Consider the following 21,775-nt stretch of genomic DNA (forward strand, 5'->3'; position numbering starts at 1 on the left):
CAATAACCAGTGGATGAAGAGTACACTAGCCCCGCTTCTCCATATTATCCTTCCTTCTCCTTCGCTGATTATATCACCTTCAAGAAATACAGCAAGATGAAATACAGGCTAAAAGATGAGAAAGATGACAAACCTCTTTTTGTGGATAACAATCCACATGAGATCTAGGCAATACATATGGCTCCTATGATTAATACCAGTCACCAATTAGCAGCTGAACATATAGCCACCTCATTGGGAGGACCATAGTCATCTTCAAGCACAGCTAAAGCCACAAACCTGGGAAAACATACCCAGACCCTGATCCTCAGGATACCACTTAAAGTTGCTCCCCAAGGGAAGAATGAACAGAGGAAGCATTTATTAAGCACTTACTATGTGCAAAGAACTGTGCTAAGTCCTGGGAATACAAATAGAAAAGGCAGTCCTGGCAGGGAATTGAGATCATATTTTAATGGGGGAGATAATGCATATCGAGGGTTTCAAAACAAATCAGTTGGAAAGGTCTCATGTTTTTAGGGTATAGCAGCAAAGTAGATGGCTATCCCTCTTCCTTAATGTCATTACCTCTGATAAAATCATATTGGTTTCTGCTGTTGAATGATTTGACAATGCCAAGAATATTAATGTCAAGAACTCTCTGAGTCTTCAGCAGCTGGGGCGATAGCACCTGCAGAAGTAGTTGTGTAACGATTGGAATGACGCCACCTGCTGGAGACTTACTGTAGAAAAGCTCTGCCATGAGGTGAACATCTCTGAGGGCAAGATCATGAGTCTTTTCTTTGGTGTCAGGAAGTGACATTTGCCGGTGGGAGGAAGAAGGGGGAGCCTGGCTCTCTGACTCGGGCTCTTTCCTGTGGACTCTTGCGGAGAGCAGAGCTAGGAATGCTCTCTCCCTTTAATAGATGGATGAATCTAGGCCTTTCTCTTTCTCTTTACCAAATTCTTATTCTCCTTAATAAATGCATAACAGTCCAACTCTTGCTAAAGCTTATAATTTATTGGCGACCACTCATTAGATATTTTAGACAGACTAGTTAGAATTTTAGCCTTAACAGTTGCCAGTCTGCATCTCCACAGAGGTTGCTTACCAGGATGAGGACTGAAGGCACTAGTCTGAAACCATTGATATTCCAAAGACTTCCCTTGTCTAGGGTCCTGGGCCATCTGAGGGGAGATTCAGGTCAAGGTGGTGGTGGTAGTTTCCTTATTTGGCACATGTTACCTCCTATGTCTTCCCTACTGCTTCAGCTACCCTGGCTTGCCTCCCCTATGTGTGGTAGTTGGTTGGCAATGAATCAGTTCTTTCTCCAAAGGAGTTGCTTGCCCAGATAATGGCTTTGAGAGTAGGACTGAAAGTAGAATCAGGGTCCTGGGTGGTTGCCACTCCCAAGGTTCCTTTGCTCATCTGCCCATTGGTAGCAGCTGAATGACAGTTGCCACTGGTAGTGGTGAGGAGGAAGATAGACCCCTTTCCCATGATTATTTCTCCCCCTCAATTCTGGCTGTAGAGGCTGGGCAGGAAGCAGTTCTGGTGGCCTGTTAGGACACTGATATTCTCAAGGCTCTTGAACCCAGAGACCTGAGCTGTCTCCACCAGGGTCGAAGGGGAGATGGTGGTGGTGGTGGCTTAACTTGCCTGGCATATGCTGTCTCCTGACTCTCCCTTAGGGTAGTTTACCAATTCAGCTAGTCTGGATTGCTTGAAATTGGGGGACATAGAATCAGAAGCAAAGAAAGGATCGTTTCCTGATGTCTGATCCTTCAGATACACCCTTCCAACTTTGGGGGAAGAAGAAGAGTTAGGTAGAAGTAGGGAACACCATGATGTGCATATTTGTATGTGAGTTTTCTATCAAGATTCATGACAGGATGTACGAAGGTGAAGATGCCACTGGAAATGGAAAGAGCATCTTTAAGCTGGGCACAGTGGGAAGTATCCTGGAAGGAACTCCATGCAGCCAAATTTATCTGTTCATCCTAATAGTATCAACTGCATACTAAACAAGGAAGTCTAACCCTAACGCCTCTTATCTGTCGATCCTCAGAAGCCAGCAAAGTGATTTGTATATAGTAAGGGCTTAAGAAATGTTTTTTTAAATTATTGTTAAAGTCTATTAAGTTAATCTCTTGCAACCTAAAAACTCATACATCACATCCTTGTTAACTGAGTCAAACTCCCTGAATCCAAGAAATTCAACCCAAAACTTGCTCTATGGAAGCCAAACCAGATTTCTCCTCCAGGTCTAAATTACTTAGGTCTCTCTCCCTACCATCTGTTGCACTCTAACATGTACTTTCAAAGAAGAATTATAGGCAGACTGTCATCAATTGCCAAGGTCTTCAATTGCCCAACTAAGTGATGCCATTGATATAGTGTTGGACCTGAAGACAAGCAGACCTGATTTCAAATGTAGCCTCAGACACCTGTGTGGCCCTGGCAAAGTCACCTAACCTCTGTTTGCCTCAATTTCTTCATCTGTAAAATGGGGATGATAATAATAGCTCTTCTCTGCCAGGGTTGTTACAAGGATCAAATGAGATAATATTCATAAAACTCTTAGCACTATGCCTGGCAAAGAACAGGGGATATACAGGTGCTTAATCCTTCCTTCCATCTGTGAAATGGGAATAATAATATCATCTACCTCAGTTGATCAGATGAGATCATAACTGTAGAGTGCTTAGCACAGGGGCTGGCGCATGATAAATGGGGTCACAAAGAATTGGACACGACTGAAATGACTGAACCACAATGCTGTTATTCCACAAAAACAGAACATTAGACCAAACAAGAATATGGGGGGAAATGAATTCCATGTAACAGAGCAGTTTATAGCCAGATCTCAATCTCTAGCTTGAACAGTTACTGCAAACCATCTGATCAGCATCTCAGGCCAACATGCCTATGGTAGATCTCCCAACATGGGGTCTGGTTGATGAATGACAGAGTCTCAGGTTTCAAAGGGACCTGAGTTTCCATCTATTCTAACACCTGCTTGAGCAGGCATTTTCTCCACAACATCCCTCACAAGTTGTCAGCCAACCTCTGCTTGAAGACTGAAGACTTCCAGAGATGAAGTTTTGATGTATGAATATTGCAAAATGGCATGGCTTAATGCTATACAATCAGGAATCTGCCAGCTGGAGCTTTGTCTACAGTAGCTGCCAGCACCAAAGTCATTCCACTGACCACCAAAAAACACAGAACAGGCAAATTTCCAGAAGACCCATCCACTTGGTAGAGTTTACCTCACAGGGTTGTTGTGAGGATCAAATGAAATAGTATTTGTAAAGTGCTTAGCATAGTGGCTGGCACATAGTAGGTGCTTAATAAATGATTGTTCCCTTCCCCACACACACACCTTCCCTTTAGGGCCAAAGAGAAAAACATAAAACATTCTTCTCTCCATGGGATAAAATTCACCTTCTCCTTCTGAAGGAGTCTCACTTTAACTATCAGATATTTCTTTTATCATCATCTACAATAACAACATCAGCAAATGTTTTCAAGCACTTACTTTGTGCCAGACACAATACTAAGCATTGTGGATACAAAGACTAGTCCCTCCTACACAAGCACAGTACAATGGCATTCTGGGGTATTCTTGTTCCTCTCTAGAAATTCTAGAACAGACAAAGGAAGAAGGGAAAAAGGCAAGAAGAAAGAATGTGGGCAGTTCAGATCCTGGGCTACAACATGATATGGTGAAGAATGGGGTGTCAGTCATGGTTTAGCCACCACCTTACTCTATGATTTAGACTTCAGTTTACTCATCTATGAAATGAGGGGGACAGATGTTTTCAAAGGTCCCTCCAACTCTTATAGTCTATGAATCCCTAACAGTCCTATTTCTCCTTCCCACACTAGCATTTTCAATTTTCTTTGCTGCTTCTTCCAAAGAAGAGGGCACTTCTTCCAGAGACAGGAAAATAATAGTTAGCCCATAGACAATGCCACACATTCAGTAAAAAATAAATGATACTACTACTACATGAGGGTAAAAGATTTAAGTAACTGGAGTTGGCACTATCCCTTCTAGATTTTCTAGATTCTTTTGGGGGGGGCAATGAGGGTTAAGTGACTTGCCCAGGCTGACACAGTTAGGGTCAAGTGTCTGAGGCCGCATTTGAACTCAGGTCCTCCTGAATCCAGGGCCAGCACTTTATCCACTGTGCCACCTAGCTGCCCCTTTCTAGATGTTTCTAAAAGCAACCCCAGATAATTTTAATAGCCTACCTAACCTGAGCAAAGGTACAAAACAGGACAATAATAAAGAAAGAACATGGAGTAGTTCCCTTTACACCTGGTCCAAAGCAAAAGTGCTGTCTCAAGCAGGACACTTGGACAGTGAGAGATAGAGTAGGATCTTTTAAACTCTTTATACTCACAACCTCTTTTTGCCTAAGAAATTTTTACATGACCCTGGGTATATAGTTACATAAAATAGGTATACATAGCCTTTTATAATTGCACATTTCACAACTCCCACATTCAGTTACACAACCCCCCCCCTCCACACACACACACACACACACATAGTTTAAGAAGCTTTGGACTAGATGACCTCTAAGGTACCTTCTAGATCAAAAGCTATGATTCTATGAATCAGGTAGGCTTATCTGATCTAGTTACCATTTATTTCCTCTATCCCAAAGCTTCTTAAATTCTGGGTTGTCATACCATATGGGTTTGTGTAACTGAATGTGGGGGTCATGAAAAATTTGGCAACAGGTAAAGGTTATGTATACCTATTTTATATACCTATATACCCAGGGTTGTATAAAAGTTTCTTGGGTGAAAAGGGGTTGCAAGTGGAAAAAGTTTAAGAAGCCCTGACCCAGTCCAGCTTCCTCATTTTACAGCTGAGGAAACTAAGGTCCAGAACAATTAGGGACTTTTCCAAGGTTATGCAGGTTGTAAGTAAGAAAGATAGGATTTGAACCCAGGTCATCTGACTCCAAATCCTGAACTCTTTCTACTATATCAAACTGTGGAGACATAACACCACCTGTACAGAATATAAAGAACATGTTTCTACATTCCCAAGAAACTTCTCCATCAAAATAAAGACAATGAGAACAAAATTCAAAAAGAGATTTGAAAACAAGAAATGTGTGGGGTTTTGAGCTCTAAATACACCTGGAAGTTTTTGTCCCATGTAGGACAGCTGGAGAACTGATCTTTGGGAAAGTATAATGAGCACAATCTGTTAGAAATTAAAGAGCATGGCAGAACTTTGCAGGACAGAGAATAGTGTTACTAACAAAATGGCAGGCACAGTTGGAGTCTTACCCCATTAGAAGGAGATTATACAGGTTTCTGGGAGAAGGGCTGCTTGCTGGTGAATAGTGTTCATTTCTATATACTCAGATACAAATTTTATCTGTTCCCATTAACTTTCAAATAAAATCATTCATGTTTTGAACTTTGTGAATATATGGGGAACTGGTGACTACTCTTGGGAATTTGTCAGATCCTGAAGCTCCCATATCATCTGAGTGTGGGCAACAATTAAGAGAAAAGGGAAGGGGCAGCTAGGTGGCACAGTGGATAAAGCACCAGCCCTGGATTCAGGAGTACCTGAGTTCAAATCTGGCCTCAGACACTTGACACTTACTAGCTGTGTTATACTGGGCAAGTCACTTAACCCCCATAGCCCCGAAAAAAATTTAAATTTAAATTTAAAAAAAAGAGAGAAAAGAGAAGGTCTCCTGAGTGTCTCCATGTTCTTCATGTCTGAAGGGTGATTCAGACAAAAGGGTTATATTTACACTATTTCCTATCCTTTACAGTCTCTATCCATCCCTCCATCACCATTGTTCAAACCACTCTGAGGACAGGGGACAAAGGAATAGAGAGTAGGATGATAACTCCCTCTGCCTAAAAATCCATTTGTTTGGGTATAGCCACCTCCCATGACAGCCATAGCCTAAGCACAACCATGGTTTCTACTGTCCAAGTCTTACCTGATGAGGTCAATAGGTTGAAATTTATAAAACACTCCATATCGTGCCCATTCTTGATAGAGGAGCTAAAAAAAAAAGAAATCAGGATGAATGAATGAACCAGGATCCCCAGAATTACCAATCTCATGGTTTTGTTCAGATCTACTCTCAAGACTACTGGGAGTACTGACCATTAAACAAAAGGACCAGACTCCTATTATATTAAATCATAGCAAAAGGTATTCATGAGTATTAAGTAACTAAAGCTACCTTCTCATCCCAAAGAATGTATGTAATTACAGAAGCTATGGGGCTCACTGTTTTATTGCCCTCTGGAAAGGTTCCACCCAGGCTTAATGCTCCCCTTCCTATAGTATTTCTTGGTTTAGCAAAATATCTAGTCCAATAAAATGACCCCCTAACCCTACCTTGATTGAGGTAAGACTAAAATATGGACTGAGCAAAAATAAATACTAGTAGAATAAAGAATAGGGAGAGCCCTGGACTTAGAAGTCCTGCGTTCCAGTCTTGGCTCTTATACTTAATAACTATGTGACCTTGGGCAAATTATTTCACCACTCTGAGATTCATTGACTTCATCATTCAAATGAAAGCTTTAGATATATGGCCTCTGAGGTCCCTTCCAACTATAACTTTCTCTGATTCTGTGAAAGCACAGACAATGTGGCATTCACAACAATGATTTCAAGTCTGGCTTAAGAAAATGAAAGATCATATAATAACAACCCCAGCAGCCAATTGTGCTATGCGGTTTTCTAGCTTCAAAAATACTGACAAGCACCATAGCTCATGTGCCAATAAATAGGGTAATTTAATAATGCAATATAAATTATTCATTACCTAGAAATCCATGCCTAACATGGTCACTGTTCCTTGATCATAGAATAAACTTTAACATGATTCTATCATTGATTATAGCAGGTAGTTTATTTCCATGTCTTTTTAATAAAATAAAAAAAAGAATTAGAGAAATCACTTTGTTTGGGTTTGTGTGTGTTGTTTATTTTGGTTTTGCATTGTTTTTTCTTTATACAGAAATCCAGTATTGTGTAATGGAGAATCAACTCTAGTCATAGCTTTTAGCTGACTTATTAAATAAGTATCAGTTCCAAATGACTCTATTCCTTTTATTAAGGGCCTTTTATCATTTCCGTGAAACCAAAGAAATTTCTGGCCTGGATATAGAATGTATATTATCAGAATGTCTTGTGACAACTGACAAAAAGAAACCCTCCCATGCCCTGCTGAAGCCCACAGTCGTTTTTATCCATCCCACTTCATAGAGGAGGAAATAGAGGCAGAGAGGAACCCCCCAAGCCACAAGCAAGGAGATCAGAGTTCAAGTGTTCTACTCTGTTATACTACAGAGTTCAGAAAGAGGGCCTCCAAGTCAGCTGTTCCTCCTCCTCTTCTCAAGTTGCTCATATAACACCATGTTTTCTTGGTTGCCTCCCAAGTGCAAATCACAGTCTCACTAGTACTCAGTCATGGCAATGATGTCAGATGGGGCCTAAAGGGAGGCAAATCTGCGTCACAAGAGAAAGATACTGCTTCCCTTAAGGGCCAAAGTGGCATTGGTGCCAGATACCCTGGCAATCTCATCCAAAACCAAACCGTCTTCACTTTACCCAACCACACAATCTGGGATAGGAAAGAACTCCTGTCCACCCTGAAGATGAAAATGTCAAGTTCCCTAAAAAGGCAATCATTGCACTAGACAGTGCCTAAGAGTCAGAGTTCAAATCATCTACTCCACCCCTAGTTTTGGTCCGAGATTCATGAGTCAGAGAAACTGGATTCAAACCAGGTTCAAGGTTCTGACATCCTCATTCTCTCCTGTGTGACCTTCAGCAAGGGCCAAGCTCTCCAAGACTCTGAGTCTTAATTCTCTCATCCATAAAATAGAGAGGTCAGAATAGATGATGTGTTAAGTTCCCTCCAGTTCTTAATCTATGATCCTATGATCTCAGATAGGCTTTTTCCCCTTCTCTGTTTTCTTAACAGCAAAATGAACAAAATTGTCCCATTCCATTATAAATCCCTTCACAAAAGCTGAAGGAAGCCACCAGAGTACTTAATGAAAGTGTTTTGTCAATGAATGAATGAATGAATGAATGAATGAATGAATGAATGAATGAATGAATGAATGAATGAAAAATAATTTATTAGAGGCCTTGCTAGATGTTAAGCACTGGGATAGAAAATGAGAGAGTCCCTGCTCGCTAGGATTTCAGACTATAATTGAGGAAGACAACTATTTTGTTTAGTTGTTTATCAGTCATGTCCAACTTTTCATGGCCTGATTTACATTTTTCTTGGCAGAGATACTGGAGCAGTTTGCAATTTCCTTCTCCAGCTCATTTTACAGATGAGGAAATGGAGGCAAAAAGATTAAGTGACTTGCCCAGGGTCATGCAGCTAGCAAGTGTTCGAGCCTAGATTTGAACTCGGAAAAATGAGTCTTCCTAACTCCAGGCCCTTACTCTGTCCACTTTACCACCTACTATAGGAGGAGGAAGAAAGATTTCAAGGAAACTACTGATAATAGAGCACACTGAAAATGCTTATAGGGCTAGAGATACCTTGCACTGATCTATATATACATGCATACATATATACACACATATACCTATGTATGTGGCTGTATGGGTAAATATGTGTATATGTGTGTGTGTGTATATATATATAAAAATATATATGTATTTATATATACCATACATGTATATATGCACAAATATATATACATATATATAAAGATATAGATACACACATATGTATACAGATCTACATATACATGTATATACATATATAATGCATGTATACATAGAATATCTGTCACATACACATACATATATGCATTTGAACATACATGTGTAATATACATGTGCAATACACAAGCAGACATAAGGCACTGGAATGATGACATATCATTTGCCCATTTTTCTCCTGCTCTGGCCAACTGACATGCCTACCCCTTCTACCAACCAGAGGGCAGGGAATTAAAGACTGGAAAGTCCTTGCCCTACATATTTAAACAGTGAGAAAAGAAAGATACTCTAACCAAGGAGATTCTAAGACATATAAAAAGGCTGATTGATGTGAGTGATTATGGAGACATTCTCTCTGGAATGGAAATAATGACTACGAGTCCAATAAGGGACTATCCAAGGAGAAGGAAATAGACAAGATAAACTTTCACGATCCCTTCCAGGCCAGGCAATCTGAGACTCTGATTCTATAGACTTAGGGTTTAGACCTGGAAAGGACTATAAAGACTAAGCAAGTGACCCTGGGAAAATCACTTAACCCTGTTTGCCTCAGTTTCCTTATAGAATGAGCTAGAGAAGGAAATTGCAAACCACTCCAGTACCTTTGCCAAGAAAATCTCAAATGGGGCCATGAAAAATCAGACACAACTGAAAAATGACTGGACAATAACAAATGCCCCCGCCCCCCCCCCCAAGGCTTACTACTTCCTTCCACAAAGAACTTTGGGCAAAATACTAATGTTTGGAATTATTATACCCAAGGGTGTAATAGCCCCAGATGGCACAGAATAAGAGGCCAGGACTGTTTATTCAGTAGTACCTAATGAAGCTAGGTGAAACACCTAGGTGTCTCAGTAGATATACTACTGGGCCTGGAGTCAAGGAGATCTGAGTTCAAATCTGACCTCAGACATTTACCAACCAGTGACATTGGGCAAATCACTTAACCTCTGTTTGTCTTAATCCATTGGAGAAGGAAATGGCAAACCACTTCAGGATCTTTGCCAAGAAAACCCCATGGACATCATGAAGAGTTGGATATCTCTAAACAGTTGAACAAAAATCACCTTATGAGTCATATAGATGTGGTGGAAAGGATGGTGCAGCAGAGCTCCATGGGAGATCAAGAGAAAGTTCATTTTAGTGGAAAGAACCATTAGATTTGGAGCCTAGGCTTTAATCTTAACTTTGCCATTTAGTTCATTTGAGCTTATCCAAGTAATTGTACTTCTGTGGGTCTTAATTTTCTCATCTACAAAATGAAAGGTTTGGACTTGAGGCCAGATTTGAACTCAAGAAGATGAGTCTTCCTGACTTCAGCCTTGTCACTCTTTCATGGCACCACCTAGATGCCCTTAGCTGGGAACCAAACTCGAAAACTAAAAGCACCTGTGCTAAAAATTTAAGTCCCTCCTGACATCTTGTGGCCAAAGGTTAGCAAGGTCTTGATTTCCTCACCTGTTAAGTGGGCAGCACTGAGAATGATTCAAAGGCCCATCAATAACAAGAAATCACAAATAATTTCATGGGGTTTGTGTTTCCTAAACCACCCTGGGAGCTCAAGTAGCCCTGGAATGCTGCCAGGGTAAATCTTACAGGGACAGCCATGCCCAGGTTGAGAAGAAAGAAAAAAGACTAGGGCAATTCAGTAGCTAGAGGGAGAGATTTGGAATTAAGAGAACTAAGTTTTCCCCTTGGCTCTATCCCTGTTGACATTTAGTGGCAAGTCAACTTTACCTGTCTAGAATTCAATTTTCCCATCTATAAAGTTGGGATGGTATTGTGAAACTGACTCCTGCTTCTTCATGCCTCTGAGAGAAGCTAAAAAGAAAAATGTCATAATCCATTATGATCTGCTTGCCAGAAAGGGGTCTGCAACAATTACAGGACTGTTTTCAACGTTCCTTTTGTTCACATCACTTTCCAATGGTGAGTTTCAGAAACTAAGTGAATATAGAAGGTGGAAAATCTGGGGCAAGGATTTAAATCCTGCCTGAACTAATCTTTTTTTTCCATTCCGTCAAACGCTATTCCTCAATTTCTCTGTATAAGTAATGGGTCAACGTCTGGGGGCTTACATATCCAGTTGACAGCGTTAATTGTGAACCTTTAAGCACTTGATGGAAGTTTAGCTCAATAGCTATTCCCTATTGAAGGAAGCAGAGGAAGTGCCACCAATACCCAAGTCACTCACCCCTCCCCCACTGCCCAGGCTTTGAGGCAGGGATAGCCCTATGTTCTTCCACTGTCTCTCTCAGAGGAGAGGGATCCTCTTCTTAATTGGTCTGCAAGAGGGTAACAAGGTTGCCTGTTCCCAAATGGAGCTGAGTCACTCAGATTATAGCAGAGCAGACAGGAAATGCCACTCACAGGGGCTAACCAGGTCTGCCTAGAATCAGGCTCATAACTTGAACTTGTGGCCCAGGGGAGACCACAGAAATAGAAGGCAGCTGGCAGGGATCAGAGGATGACAACAAATACTTAATGAACTGAATTGGTATCCTCCCATAGAAAAGCCAAAGGATTCCCTGTGTGAGGTAATAACTTTACCTCCCCCAACTCTGTAACCTTGTTGAATATCTCAAAAACTCTTAGGGTCTTTGAGTTGGGAAGTTCCTCCTTATTCCCAACCCAAATCCCTATTTGCTATGGTGATGTCATAGAATGTAACATGGCAATAGGTTTCATGGAATGTTAGCACTGGAAAGGACTTTAGGGATCATCTAACTCTAGTCCTTATTTTAAACATAAAGAAATGAGGATCAAGACAAGTTAAGTGACTTGCCCAAGGTCACACATGATTGGTATACATGGATGGCAAAGCAAGGAGACTAAACCAGTCTTCTGATTCTAATGTGCTCTTCTACTACAAAAAGCCTAATGAAAACAAAATAATTTGCCTCACACTTTGTGATATTCACTTTTTCTTCTTTGTTAGGAATCTAAAGTCCCCCTTTGAATAATTCCCTGATATAAGAGCATTTGATATTTGCAATACCACTGAAAGGAATAGATACAGTCAGTAAAATAGACTCAGTAAGAATTAACCACTCAATTACAGTCTCGTAGCTGGGGGAGACCTCAAAGACCTAGTCAAAAAAAGTCCCTAAATAACATAATTAGATGTTCAACCAGCCCTTGCTCTGATACTTAAAGTGAGGAGGATTCCGCTACCTCTAGTAGTGGCCCATTCAACTTTTGAATTGCTCTAGTCGTTTGGAAGTTTTTCCTTATGTCAAGCCAAGTTCTGCCTCTTTATACTTTCCACCTTCTTCTGGTTCCAAGTGGAACAAGCCTAATCCCCCTTCCACATGATAACTATTCATATAACCATTGTCTCTCTAAGTTTTTTCTCCTCCAGGCTAAACACATGCTATTCTGCAACCAATTCTTATCTCTCTTGGTCTCAGCACACTTAACCATCTTTGTCATCCTTCTCTGAGGCTCCTCAGCTTATCAAGCTTTCCTAAAATGTAGTGACCAGAACAGAATACAATACTATTATAGTCTGAGTCTGACCAAGGAAGAGTAGAATAGGACAATTACATCCCTAATACACTAAACAGTGCCTAAACAGGGTGAGGGTGGGAAGGTGCTGCTATATCTTGTTTTTGAGTCCTGTCAAATTTTTAATCCACTACAGGTCCTGGATATTTTTCAGGTGAATTGCTATCTAGCTACACATTTCCCACCTTTAATTCATAAAGATGGTGTGTTCCAACCCAAGAATCAGACATTACATTTATGTCTAATAAATATTAAACAGAACAGAACCAAGGACAAAGAACTGGTTGATTCTAGGAAGTCAACTCTAGGAAGCTGAAACTAGGAAGATCCCCTTTCTAGTTTACAACAATGTGCCCCAGTGACTGATTCCATTTAACTGTCATTAACTAACCCTCATTGCTCCATGTTTTTCACAAGGATAACATGAGAGATTTTGTCAAATGCTTTCTTGAATCTGCGTAAATTGCATCTATAGCATTCCCCTGACACACCAGTCTAACAACATTGTCAAAAAATGAAATGAGGTTAGTCTGGCAAGAACTGTTCTTGATGAAGCCATGCTGCCCCATTATCATCTGACCATTTATTTCGCTACATAGCCATCCCTCTAATAATGCAGTCTGGAAGTTTTACCAGGAAATAGAGTCTAACTCAGTAATTTATGGTTTGTGATTGCCACCCACTTTCCATTTTTGAAAACTGAAACATGTCTTCTCTAGTCCCAAACTCCCACAGTTTTTCAAATATCATTGATAGTGACTCAAGAATCATATTCACCAGTCTTTCAGCAGGCTGGGACTGTAGCTCAGAAGAGAAACCTGGGAATCATCTACAAAGAGATCATTGAACTCATGGAAGCTGATGAGATAACCAAGGGAAATTGGAGAGAGAGAAGAGAAGAGAAGAGAAGAGAAGAGAAGAGAAGAGAAGAGAAGAGAAGAGAAGAGAAGAGAAGAGAAGAGAAGAGAAGAGAAGAGAAGAGAAGAGAAGAGAAGAGAAGAGAAGAGAAGAGAAGAGAAGAGGAGTTAGTAGGTAAAACTGATCCAATGAAAGAGATAGAAAAAAATCTGTCAGCCAAGTAGGAGAAGATCCAGGAAAGAACAAAGGCACAAAAACACAGAGAAGAAAGAATATCCAGGATAAGGGTGATCAACAGTGTCAAAAGTTGCAGAGAGGTCAAGAAGGATGAGAATTAATAAAAGGCAATGAAGAGATCTCTAGTAAATTTGGAGAGAACAGTTTCAATTGAGGGATGAGGTCAGAAGCCATACAAAACAGATGCAAGCTAATTTTGTGGGAGAAAGGCACTAGCATCTGGGGATAATAGAAAAATCCTCATGCAGAAGGTGGCGCTTGAGCTGGGCTGCCACGAAGGGACCAAAAGACAAAAGGGAAAGAAGACTGCATTCCAGGCTTGGGGGACAGCCTATACAAAGACATGAAGATATAAAATGGAATTTTTCCTGTGTGAAACATCAAGAAGGAGTGTGTAGAGGAGTAAACAATGACCAGAAAGTTAGGAAGGGGCCAGATTGTGAAGAGCTTAAAGCATCAGACAGAAGACTTATATTTGATCCAATAGAGTTTATTGAGGAAAGGGGTTATGTGGTCAGCCTTGTACTTTAGGAAATCCTGTTGGCAGCTGTGTAGAGAACAGGCATGCAGCAGAGGGTTTACTTATGCGTTATACATCCTATTTTCCCCAATAGACTATAAGCTCTTTGATGACAAGGAAAGTTTCAGTTTTATCTTAGTTATCTCCAGGTCCTAACACAATGCCCAACACATTAAAAGCTCTTAATAAAAGACAGTTGATTAGCTAATGCATAAGAAGGATTTTAACAGCCAGAAAGGAAGAGGAAATACATTCAAGGCATGGCAGCTGGCCATGGAATGGAAGGAGGGTGCAGGTGCTATAAAGGAATTGGTGCTTTAAAAGAAATGAGAAAAGGGGGAGGTTACAGTAATCCCTGGATTGGGTCCCTACTCCTACCTCCAGCAAAGCCTCTAATCCTATACTAACATCATCCTTTACCTAGCTAAACACACACTTCCCAAGAAATACTACTGGGAACAGAGTACTTTTTCCTAGAATGATGATGGTCTGAGGCTGATCTTAAACTTTTCTCTTTCTCCCCTTGGAGAAGCAGGCTCCAAGAAAGTATCCACCCAGGCCAAGATAAAGGGGCTTTGGTTCAACTATCAATGAGGACTTGTGGGCCTGCATGTGTATATATAAACCAAGTAGATTCAGCACCAACAGGAACAGGCCCCTTTCTCCCCTCAGTAAACCTTTTATTACCTCTGTAGATAATGTATTTAGAATTTTCAATCCTGTCCTGGCTTCCCCTGCTACCTATCTTTTTTTTTTTTTAAGTGAGGCAATTGGGGTTAAGTGACTTGCCCAGGGTCACACAGCTAGTAAGTGTTAAGTGTCTGAGGCCGGATTTGAACTCAGGTACTCCTGACTCCAGGGCCAGTGCTCTATCCACTGTGCCACCTAGCTGCCCCTGCAACCTATCTTTTGCCCAGGGCTCCTCCCATCATTACCACATGGTTCATGGCATCTTAAATATTATTTTAGGTAAGCCCTCTTCAGGAAAGCAGACTTACCAGTTTTCAAAATCATCATCTCCCAAGTCAAACATAAGCAATTTAGGTATTATCTCTTGTTTTGGATTATTCATTCCCTGCCTCTCCTCTCCTAGGTCTGATAACTAAAGCTTGACTGAATTTGACTTCTGAGCAGCTAAATCATTTTTCACCAACAAATGTGAGAAACAGAACCTCAGATAGGCTCAGGTCACCAATATTCAGCAGGGAAGTCCTAAATAAAGCAGAGAGTCATAACCATCATTTAAAGGGGAAGAAAATAAAGGTAAAGAATGAGAAGACAGAAAATAGTTGGTATGAGTGAGGTGAGGTGGGATAAGGAAAGAGGAGGATGGAAATGCTTCCCCCTTTCCCTTTAAATCTGATCCGGGACTTTTCAGGAAATTAAACACTGAGACTATTAGCATCAGATAGAAAACAGATGAGGTTAAGACAAGGAAATACTACAGCAGATTCCCTGGGCAGGCAGTGAGGGGACATGTGTAAGCAATCTTAGCAGTATTTCTGGAAAAGACCTTTTATGTTTTTAATACTTAACACTTCATAACAAGGCCTAATAGGCAGGATAAAAAGAAACCTATTCAAAAGGCAACTTGGGGGATAAATGCTTTTCCAGACAACAGAGTTGGGTGGGGGGTGGGGAAGTCTTGGCCCCACCTCCTCCTCCTTCCCACTCTAGCCCACCCATTAGCCCAGTCACCCTCCCCCTCTCTGATTGGTTATGTTGGGAGGTCCCCACAAAATTAAGTAGGAAGATATTTTTAAGAATCTACTGTCGAGCTGCTGCAGGACGGGCCAATTTAAAGGTGGCAAACTATGGTGGCATCCTCCATGCCCCTTGAAGGTGTAAGGGAGGGAGTCTCTAAAGATTACCAGGAGTCTTGCCTTGTGCACCAAGGCTTCAGGTTCCTTTTGGAGGGTTTTGTGCCTGAAAGTGATTCTATCTTCCTATTCATTATTATTATTATTATTATTATTATTATTATTATTATTATTATTATTATTAAAATGCTTTTCAATTTACAAAAATCTACCTTTTCCTCCTCCTCCCCATTGAAAAGGAGAGAAAAACAACCATAGATAGTCAAGCAAAGCAAATTCCCCCATTGGCTGCTATGTTAGATGGATGGATGGATGGATCAATGGATGGACAGATAGATATAAATATATACATATATGGAGATATATACACACAGGCATATACCGTATATATAAACACACATGTGCATGTGTATGTGTGTTTCAAAATTCAGTGTGAGTCCATCACCTGTCAGGGGGAAAGGTAGCATTTTTCATCATGAGTTAAAGGTATCTTTTTATTATTATTATTATTTTTAGTGAGGCAATTGGGGTTAAGTGACTTGCCCAGGGTCACACAGCTAGTAAGTGTTAAGTGTCTGAGGCCGGATTTGAACTCAGGTACTTCTGACTCCTGGGCCAGTGCTCTATCCACTGTACTACCTAGCTGCCCCCTAAAGGTATCTTGGCTTCCAGAATCACTGAATTCAAAATTCTGAAGAAACTTCTGCTAATATCTAGTGCAACTATTCAACAAGATATGCCTTCTATAAAAGTCCCCAGATAACCTTTGGCAAGCTTTTTTCTTCTCACTACCAGTACTAGCATATGGAGGGGGCAGCTAGGGGGCACAATGGGTAGAGCACCGGTCCTGGATTCAGGAGGGCCTGATTTCAAATCCGGCCTCAGACACTTGACACTATCTGTGTGATTCTGGGAAAGTCACTTAACCCTAATTGCCCCGCCACCCCTCCAAAAAAGCATATGGAGTCCAAAGGGTGTGGCAATTTGTCAGAGCCACAGACACCCTGAAGAGAACATTCTTACCCTCCATCTTAAAACAGCAACTTTTAAATGGTGTCTAACAATCACTTTAAATACCTGGGGAAACATATAGCTGTTCTCCTTTCAAGGGCCTGTGATACAGAAGAAGGAGGTTTCCAGTACACCAGAGGGAGAAACCGAAGCCTAGCAAATATTTTAATGGTTCTTATATCAAGGCAATTGAGGAGTTAGGAAGACCTGTGTTCAAATCCTGGATCATACATGTAGTAGCTGTGTGATCTGGAATGTTTGTGTCTCAGTTTCCTGATATGTAAAGTGAGGGAGTCAGATCTAGTGGCTTCAAAGGTCCCTTCCAATTTGAAAGGTATGATTCTCTGACAAGCAATGTATATTTATTGACCACTTACCGTATTCAATGTTCTGGACAGGGCATTTTACAGAATATAGAATCCTTGCCTTCAAGGACCTTACAACCTAGATAAAATTACTAATCCCATACAAAGAATGTGGAGGAGCTAGAAATGAAAGCCTGAGGTCCTAATTTCCAGTATTTATCTTAATACATTATTTTCTTTTCTGGAAAGACAAATCCCCAGGCAAGGGAGTAAAGGTTGGGCAAAATAGTGAATACTGATGTATGAAGCTGTTTTGCTCTCAGTCAGATAGTTGGAGGAAAAAAGAGTGATCAGTTAAGACAATATCTCAATGTCCTCATTAAATTTTTTAAAGACTGTATGTTACTGAACAGCTATTGATCTGATTTTTGTAGAGGGAATTTTCCACATGGTAGTTCCAAACTGTAGGGTGAATGTCTCAACTCTCCATCTCCTCCCAGTTCTCCATTCCCTCATTGTTCCCCTGGGCAGACAGTACATCATCCCAAGTCTATATAGCCTTGTCTATAAAATAGGCTTACCTTTCTGTCATTCATGTCATCCTCAGGACCTTCATATTCACCCTGAAGAAAAAGGAAGACAACCAATGAGTCAAAGGGAAGAAAAGAGAAGAACTGATCTCCCAAGCCTTTTTAAAATTCTAAACCATCACCCTTCTGGTCCAAGTACTGGCTTTATCAGAAATATTATTTATTTATTTTTAAGTTGTCAATTTTTGTTGTTGTTTTATACCACCTTAATTTTCCAATACATTCTCCCTTCCCCAATCGAGTGTTTTTTTTATTTATAACAAAGAAAAAATAAAGAAACAAAGTTCAGCAAAACTAACCTACAATACATCAGCCAATTAGATCCAATGTTTCACACCCACAGTCCCCAACCACAAGAAATAAGACATGCATTCTCATGTGGGTCAATCTTGGTCATTTTAATTACATAGCATTCAGTATCAATATTTGTTGTTGTTTCTATTTACAGTGTTATAGACATTGCCTCTGATGTTTTCCTCTTCCTGCTTACTTTGCTTTATGTAAATCTTCCCATACTTCTCTATATTCTTGACCTAACTTGTTTAAATCAACACCATATTTTCTTAGTAGCACAATAGACATTTGTACTAATTATTAACTGACACTTCCCATTTATAGCATGCATCTATCATGTCTGTTTTCAGAAGAAGCTAATGCTCAATGATAACACTTGTTATAAATTTCTTTGACTTATATGAATTATCCTACTGTGTCCATGCATCATATCCATGGTTATGAAAAAGAATTTCCAAAGTTTTAAGGGAAAAGGAATTCATAGATGAGAAATTTCTCTGGCATCAACCCACATATCATGCACCCTCTTAATGAATCCAGGGTAAATGAGACTATCTGGATTACCCAAACATTCAACTTTTCTTCTCTTCCTTCTCCTCCTCCATGATCATCATTGCCTCCTTCCTTCCACCACCCAAATGACATTTAGCTTATCTTTCTTCCCTCCACCAAGTCAAAGATGATGAAAGAGAAAAAAAACTGAGGCCAACCTATTCTGATCCTTCTTTTGAAATGCGGGGCAAGGAAGAGGCTCAGTTAAATTCAGTGGATATTTATGTCTTCATTTGCATTGGCAACTGATGGCAAAAGTCCAGACATTGAGGGCAGCTTGGCTTAAGTGAATGAAGAAGCTAATCCCCTATTCAGGAAGATCTGGGTTCAAGTCCTACCTGTGACACATACTGATTTTATAATCCAGGGCAGGATATTTAACCTCTTAGTGAAATAGGCAAGTTTCTAAGACTGCAACTTGCTGAACAGTTGGTGATCTGGATAAAGGCAGTTTCCTCTTTGAAAGATCCCTATACCAATGATATCCATATTGGGAAAAGCAAAAGAAGTATTACAGAATTATCATGGATTCAATTATCCATGCTTTTTTGACTTATCATACAGTTTTTCCAGTCATTGTTCCCAACTACTGAGTGTCACTAGAAAAAATGTAATGAAATATAATATTTCATTTATATATATATACATATATATGTATGTATATGTGTGTGTATATATATATATACACATAATGAAATCAAGCTGGTTTCATCTACTCCCAATGAGTGATCAACTCACTGCTGTCATCTTTGACTCTGTCTCATACTTTGATGTGATTGGGCTAAACCTTTTCTTTTCTTGAGGCTACAAATGTACTCCTACCCCTCACATTTAGCTCAATTTCACTAAGAAGATTGAGAACATTAGATAAAAGCTCCCTCAAGATTCCCTCCATGGCTAAAAATTGCTAGAATCTTCTCACCCTGTCTCTCCTCCTCTTTTCTTATCTCTTTTTTTTGTTGTTTTTGTTTTGGTTTGGTTTTGGTTTTTTGTTGCAGGGCAATGGAAGGCATCATGGAAGAAGTTGTGTTGAGTTGGACATTTAAGGAAGAGATAACTTTGGGGAAAGGAAGAACAGAATGCATTAGAGGCATATGGAAAGGAGTGAACAAAGGCAAAGATGTGAAAAATCAAGTTATTTCCCAGGAGATTGTGAATGGGGATAGAATTTGAATTTTATTTAGTAGACAATAAGGAGCCACCGAAAAAGACTTTTGAACTATAGGAAAACTTACTGGGTAGATGTGTGATGGATGTTTTGGAAAAGGAAGAAATTAGAAATGGGAAGATCCATTATCTCAGATAATTGATAATGAGTATTCATGTTAGGATAGCAGCTGAAAACTGCTACCCAATGGGGCAATGGGGGTTAAGTGACTTGCCCAGGGTCACACAGCTAGTAAGTGTCAAGTGTCTGAGGCCGGATTTGAACTCAGATCCTCCTGAATCCAGGGCCAGTGCTTTATCCACTATACCACCTAGCTTCCCCTTTTCCTTATCTCAAAAAATAGGTATCCCTACTCTTTGTTAGGGCCAATTCCCCTCCTTGTACCCTCCTTTGATCTAAACCCCTAATGTCCCTTCCAGAACCTTGCTCCAGTAATTATCCCTTCCTCTTTCACTCTTGTCTCCCCACGCTGGCTCTGTCCCATCTACCTATAAAACACACTCAATTCTCTCCAACAACAACCCCCACAAAAACCCCTTCCTTTGACTCCTTTGCCCCATTAGCTACCATCCCTTCTTTACTGACAAAAGTTTTAAGGAAGTTGTCTTTACCTGATGCTCCCACTTCCCCAGTGCCCATTTTCTCCTTAAAACTGGCAGTTTGGGATTCCAGCACACCAATTTCCTGCTAGTGGTTTTTTTTTTTTTTCATTCCTCATTTCCCTTAACCTTGCTGAAATATTGACAATGGTGAATACCCCTTCTTTCTAGGTAGTCTTTCTCTTTGTTTCTTATTTACCACATTCTACTAATTCTTCTACCTCAATAAGGACTGCTTTTCTATCTCTGTCGCTAGGCTCATTTTCTTTCCAATTTCTTAAGTTGTTTATTCCCAAGGTTTTATAATTGCTTCTCTTTTTCTCTTTCCTTCCATCCTTTCCCTTAAAAATCTCATCCTCTCCCATGGCCTCAAAGATTTCATCTCACAGGTGACTCTCAAATCTATATCTCTAGACCTTACCTATCCTTTAAAGTACAATTATAGCCAGCAAGGAATTACTTAAACTGAATATGCCCCCCAAATATCATTATCTCCTCCCTCCAGTATATTTCAATTTCTGCCGCTCTGTGTCAATGCAACTACCATTCATATAGTCTTCTATAAGCTTTACTGCTATCTCTACTCTCCTCCTCTTTCAACTCTTATGTTTAGCTAGGTTAGCAACTATTATTGATTCTAACTCTGTGATATCTCCTCCATCTGTCCTCTCTACTCCTTTTCAGCTGCTATCCTAACATGAATACTCATTATCAATTATCTGAGATAATGGATCTTCCCATTTCTAATTTCTTCCTTTTCCAAAACATCCATCACACATCTACCCAGTAAGTTTTCCTATAGTTCAAAAGTCTTTCGGTGGCTCCTTATTGTCTACTAAATAAAATTCAAATTCTATCCCCATCACAATCTCCTGGAAATAACTTGATTTTTCACATCTTTGCCTTTGTTCACTCCTTTCCATATGCCTCTAATGCATTCTGTTCTTCCTTTCCCCAAAGTTATCTCTTCCTTAAATGTCCAACTCAACACAACTTCTTCCATGATGCCTTCCCTAGTCCCTACTATCCCTAACTAGCAATTGGAGAAGTCCTATCTTTTCACTCATGAACCTGAGAAAATAGAAGGAATATCTCTGGTTACTTATAATTCCAAGAATCTGCAACATTATTGATGTAGCTACTCTCTCCAATGATTCATATCTCAACCCACCCAAACCTTTTTAATCCAGCATGTTCTTATCCATGTCCTCCCATAAAGGATTAGGAGGGTCACCCAATTTATTGACCCCTTTCTTCTAGATATCTTGACATTACATGGATACCAAAGGGACATACAGGCTATCAGTTATCCCCTTGCTCTTGTTACATGATCAGCCTGCCTCCTTTTTCAGTTACATATATCTCTGATGATATCCCTTGCATTACTTACCTTCCTTAGCTGGTAATATGTTGCCGTCTGTTCACACTACCCCTCCAATGAACTCTGGGTAGCCTTCAATTTTAATTCCTTGGGGAGTATGTTTTCCATGACTTATTGCTACCAGAAGAGTATCATTATTTAAAAAAAAAGATTGACCTTTGTTTCAGGGAGAAAGTTTGGGTCATTAAAAGCATG

At 40.1% G+C, this 21,775-nt stretch overlaps 1 protein-coding gene across 1 annotated transcript in view; it reads right to left on the reverse strand.

The window, feature by feature from the left end:
* The window catches only part of ANO2 (anoctamin 2), a 518,536-nt gene that overhangs the window by 327,297 nt on the left and 169,464 nt on the right, over window positions 1-21,775 (reverse strand). The window contains exons 8-9 of the mRNA XM_043967816.1: window positions 17,578-17,619; window positions 5,971-6,035 (exon numbers count right to left, since the gene is read on the reverse strand). Of these exons, the coding sequence (XP_043823751.1) occupies window positions 5,971-6,035; window positions 17,578-17,619 (107 nt within the window). The remainder of the gene's footprint in view (window positions 1-5,970; window positions 6,036-17,577; window positions 17,620-21,775) is intronic.

The sequence above is a fragment of the Dromiciops gliroides genome, chromosome 5 (genome assembly GCF_019393635.1).
Source record: "Dromiciops gliroides isolate mDroGli1 chromosome 5, mDroGli1.pri, whole genome shotgun sequence".
NCBI classification, from domain to species: domain Eukaryota; kingdom Metazoa; phylum Chordata; class Mammalia; order Microbiotheria; family Microbiotheriidae; genus Dromiciops; species Dromiciops gliroides.